This window comes from Alosa pseudoharengus, unplaced genomic scaffold (genome assembly GCF_046254945.1).
Source record: "Alosa pseudoharengus isolate Yale_2024_CS ecotype anadromous, Long Island Sound unplaced genomic scaffold, YU_APseudo_1.1 YU_APseudo_1.1_scf_7, whole genome shotgun sequence".
NCBI lineage: Eukaryota > Metazoa > Chordata > Actinopteri > Clupeiformes > Clupeidae > Alosa > Alosa pseudoharengus.
The window spans coordinates 11059823-11064822 of record NW_027468859.1 but is presented as its reverse complement, the minus strand read 5'-3'; the positions used below and the strand labels follow the sequence as shown (position 1 = coordinate 11064822).

Sequence of the window (5000 nt, the reverse complement as noted above, 5' to 3'; positions counted from 1 at the left end):
AAAACCCCTCTTGTTGTCACCCCACCCCCCCTACTCTCTCTCTCACACACACACACTCACTCACACACACACACACACACACACACACACACACACACACACACACACACACACACACACACTCACACTCTCACTCACACACTGAAAAAAAGAATACGGAGGAGTGGCTTGTAAAGCGTGTCAGGCTGTTCCCTCTCTGGCGTCTGTCAGGATAGCTGGCATGACGAGCGCTCGCTGTAGTCTTTGACAGCAGTGCTGAGATGCCACGAGTCGATCGCACCCCCCAGGCCCGGACGTCTGCCGAGCTCCTCACGCTCGAGGAGAGGAATGTGAAGATCCTCTTAAACTCCTCCAAAAGTTGTCTAAAAAGTGCTCTCAAAGAGTCGTTTTCAAGTCCCCTCAAGCAGAGTAATGATTTCTAAGCTGTCTTTGTCATCCGGCTCTACCAGTGGTAGTTCAAACACATTGTTTCAGGGGGTTATTTTCCTCTTACAGTCAGTCTCTGTCATGTTTTGGAGAAATAGACCTCATCTCCACTTTTCAATTAATTTGCAAAAATGTGTAGTTCTTCAGGAGGAAACTGCACCCGTCTTTATAGGGACGTCATTCCGGGTGGTTTATCCTGACAAGTGGGTTTTGCAGTACAGGGCAGTGATCTGTGTATAACAGAATGTATGTGTGTTGTAGTTCCTTAATCAATTATTAGAAATTATTAGATTATTAATTATTAGAAAATAGGCAAAAATGAGAACTCTAAACAAGTACGGTACATGTTTTGCATGGTTTGCCTTTAAAAAATATATAATGGATTTGACCTTTGAACTTGCAGACCATAGTTTGTGACCATTAATGCTATTGGATGGTAAGCAAGTTTAGATCTGTGTGCAATAATCTTTTCTGATTTGTGTATTTTTTTTCCTGAGTTATCCGTGTGTGTGTGTGTTTGTAAATGTGTGTGTGTTTGTGTTTGCAGGCCCAATGTGGTTAGCTGGGACAAAGTGCAGCGTATGGCGCCGGTGGAGAGGTTGGACCATGCTTTCAGCATCGCTAAGGAGCAGCTGGCCATTGAGAGACTGCTGGACCCAGAAGGTATGAACATACCCAATACTATGGCTGTGTGTGTGTGTGTGTGTGTGTGTGTGTGTGCTTGTGTGTGTGTGCTTGTGTGTGTGTTTGTTTGTGTGCGGATACTGTATTTCTTTCTTTCATATTGATTCATTTCCCCAAACACACTGTCTGATATGTTCCTCTCCAGACGTTGTTATTATCATTTTTTTTACACCAACTTTCTGTAAAAATGAATTACTGACAAGAATTCAAGAAACCATATTGAGTCAAAGGTCAGTGACCTCATTTATGTAAGCATGTGGTCTCTAGAGTCATCAGGTAAGCCTTTTTCATAGGAACAGAAACAGTGGCTATTTGATGAAATGATCGTGACCGTGGGATGAGCGTCTGTGGATCCGTGTTAAAGGTCAAACACCTGTCCAACCCTCTCTCTGCAGACGTGGCCGTGCAGCTCCCCGATAAGAAGTCCATCATCATGTATGTGACCTCTCTCTTCGCCGTGCTCCCCAAAGACATCACAATGGATGACATCAGAGAGGTGGAGACGTTGCCGCGGAAGTTCCGCATGGAGGCGGAGGAGGCCCAACCCCCTGCCAGTCCGCCCGCGGTGAGAAAGCAGTCCCAGAATGCTGTTCTGTTTTTTGCCGTTGCTGTCAGCAGGTCGTTAGTGACGGAGGGAAACTGCACCCATTCTGGTTTGTTTTGATCCAATCTAGAGGTCATGCCCAATGGTGCAATGGCATTTGGACGCTGGTGTTGATGAGGAATGGCAATGCATTGTGGGATATGTAATCTGTAAATGGTGTGGTCATGAAAGGATAGCATGATGGTTGTATGCTGTTGTAAAGGTGTACTCGTCGATTCTGGTGAAAGGTTATTGAAATTTGAACTCATCCGCAAAATCTATGTCCTTTTTCTGCTACTGGGGCAACGTATTGAGTTGCAGAAATAGTGTATTCTGTCAGAACCACTGAATTTGTTTGTCATTAACATGGACTGCGTATAAACAGAATTTTAATTGAATTTGATGAGCAGTGTAGTGGATTCCAATCAAGGACTACTACATCTTTAAGCTCACTCAGTGCAGTAGTGAGAGGCATTTTAGGAGAGCGGCATCTTGGGTAATGTAGTGTTTTTAAGGACGGAACAGATGGGAAGCACCGTGGCAATCAATGTGGAGGAATCACATGCTGGCTACTCATATTTGTGAGGGTGACCTTGGTCAGAGATGTATCCTTTCTGTCCAATTGTCCATTCGTAATGAAGTCTTGCATAGTGGGTACTGTCTTGAAGTATTTGGGCCTGTTTTCTGAAGTTTTGTGTGTGTAAAAATGTGTGTAAACCTGCAAACAAATAAAGAAAATGACCCGCAAACAAACATGCAGATCTACAAACAGTACACACTAAGAATTGCTTCTTTCAAATGAGCAAGATGGCACATATTGTCTATTTAGTATGTTTGCTTTAATGAATATGCAGTTTTGGCTATTTTCCATTTCTAATATTTTTTTGAATGACAAAGGGGAACAAAGTTCAGACATAGTCACTTTCTAGCTGATAGATGAACTAAGGCCTGATTTGATTCCTATTCCAAGTATCATTCAAGGAATCATGCAGTTACCTGTCCTTACAGCCGTGCAGCCGTGGCCTACTGGTTAGCGCTTCGGACTTGTAACCGGAGGGTTGCCGGTTCAAACCCCGACCAGTAGGGACGGCTGAAGTGCCCTTGAGCAAGGCACCTAACCCCTCACTGCTCCCCGAGCGCTGCTGTTGTAGTAGGCAGCTCACTGCGCCGGGATTAGTGTGTGCTTCACCTCACTGTTCACTGTGTGCTGAGTGTTTTTCACTAATTCACAGATTGGGATAAATGCAGAGACCAAATTTCCCTCACGGGAGTATATATACTTATACTTTATACTTACAAAATGTCTTGCAACTATGCATTTCCCTGTGGCTGGGTCATTACCGTGTTATAGCTGTGTCTGCTGAGGTCTCACAGAGCAGTTTTTCAGGTGTGCTGACCCCAGCCATGTTACGCAAGATGGACAGGTGCCTACAGTGCCTCAGTGAAACCAACTATTTTATGCAGTTGCTAGTTTAGCAAAATGTGTGAGATTATACTCCACGCAACATGTTCCCCCTCTAACACGGAGCATCTGTACAGCAATCCCAAAGCACACACTTTCTGCAGTTGGCTGCAGTTGTAGAGTTTCCGAACCTGATTGAAATCCTGTTGCCTGGTGGGCAATGTAGTCTTTGTGAGGAATGCCAAAAAGAGGATAGATTTACGCATTCAGAAGCAAGAAATGTCTGGCTTTGTCAGACAGTTCATTGGGTGCAGGGAGCAGTGAGATGAGGCCTTGCACTCCCACACTCTGTTGCACAGCTGGCCTTGGCGTTGTAGGCCTGAGTCTGGGATTTGTAGTTTGTTTTTTTTTCCCCTAGGTTCTTTAGCTTTTGCAGCAATTGATGGCCTCTGAGTACTTAATGAATGACTCCTGAAGCCTAACCATGACTGAGTTTAATGAGCATCATCAGTTGGCCGTTAGCCATCTGGTTCTACTCTTCTACTCTCTCTCTCTCTCTCCCTCTCCCTCTATCTCTCTACACCCCCTCTCTTTTTTGGTGGTAAAACTGAGTCATTCCCGCTATTGAGCTGTGAGCTATAAAACCAGCAGTAGGGCTGGCATATGCATGCATATAAACACTCACACACACACACACACACACACACACACACACACACACACACACACAGAATCAGGGAAGCACGCAGAGAGTTTCCAGCTGTCCTGCCAACCCTGGAAACGTTGAGATAGGGTGGGGAACAAGGTCTGTGTGTGTGTGTGTGTGTGTGTGTGTGTGTGTGTGTGTGTGTGTGTGTGTGTGTGTGTGTGTGTGTGTGTGTGTGTGTGTGTGTGTGTGTGTGTGTGTGTGTGTGTGTTACTTGGTTGCCTTAACACCGGTCTACCACATGGGAAATGATGTGCTGTAGTGCTCTCATCTCATACCAGGAGGAAACAAAACCATTTATTTCTCTCCCAAAGTTAGCATGCATGCACACACACACGCACACACAAATACTAAATACTTGTGTATCATGTAGAATCAAGCACAGGGGTGAACAAATTCAGCATCATTGCGTCATATCACACACTTGCAGACAAACACACGCGTGCGCGCACACACACACACACACACACACACAGACAGTCAGACATGCGCACGCATGCACATGTACACACACCGTACTCACACACACACACACACACACACCATACCACATGCACATTCTGAAATGATTCCATGGCTGCACACACACCCAGTGGCGAGAGCTTCAATGGAATGGGAGGGGTGCTGCTGGAGATGGAGTGTGTGGGTTGTTGTTAAATGACAGAGAATATTTTCAGCCAATGACCTTTTACATTGGATTTGAGGGGGAGGGGTTAAGACAAAGCTTGCATTCATACCACCATTGGCCATTGCATACTTAGACCATTCTCCAGTCCTATAGCCTCTCTCTCTCCCACACTCTCTCTCTTCTCTCTCTCCCACTCTCTCTCTATCTCTTCTCTATCTCTTCTCTCTCTCTCCCTTTCTTTTTCCCACTCTCTCACTCACATCTTTCTTTTTTTCCACTTCTCTTTCTCCATCAGTTGTGTTCTCCTTCTTTTCTTCCACCAGCCTCTCTTTCTCCTCTCTCACTTTTCTCTCTATATATATTCTTCTCTCTCTCCTATCTCACTTTTCTCTCTCTATATATTCTTCTCTCTCTCTCTCTCTCACTTTTCTCTCTCTATATATTCTTCTCTCTCCTCTCTCTCACTTTTCTCTCTCTATATATTCTTCTCTCCTCTCTCTCACTTTTCTCTCTCTATATATTCTTCTCTCTCCTCTCTCTCACTTTTCTCTCTCTCTATATTCTTCTCTCT

At 44.8% G+C, this 5000-nt stretch overlaps 1 protein-coding gene across 6 annotated transcripts in view; it reads left to right on the top strand.

The window, feature by feature from the left end:
* Window positions 1–5000, top strand: part of utrn (utrophin) — a 170893-nt gene that overhangs the window by 38738 nt on the left and 127155 nt on the right. For all 6 annotated transcript variants that reach the window (XM_076272512.1, XM_076272509.1, XM_076272508.1 and 3 more), the window contains 2 exons: window positions 974–1089; window positions 1506–1675. In XM_076272512.1, coding sequence (XP_076128627.1) covers window positions 974–1089; window positions 1506–1675 — 286 coding nt within the window. The remainder of the gene's footprint in view (window positions 1–973; window positions 1090–1505; window positions 1676–5000) is intronic.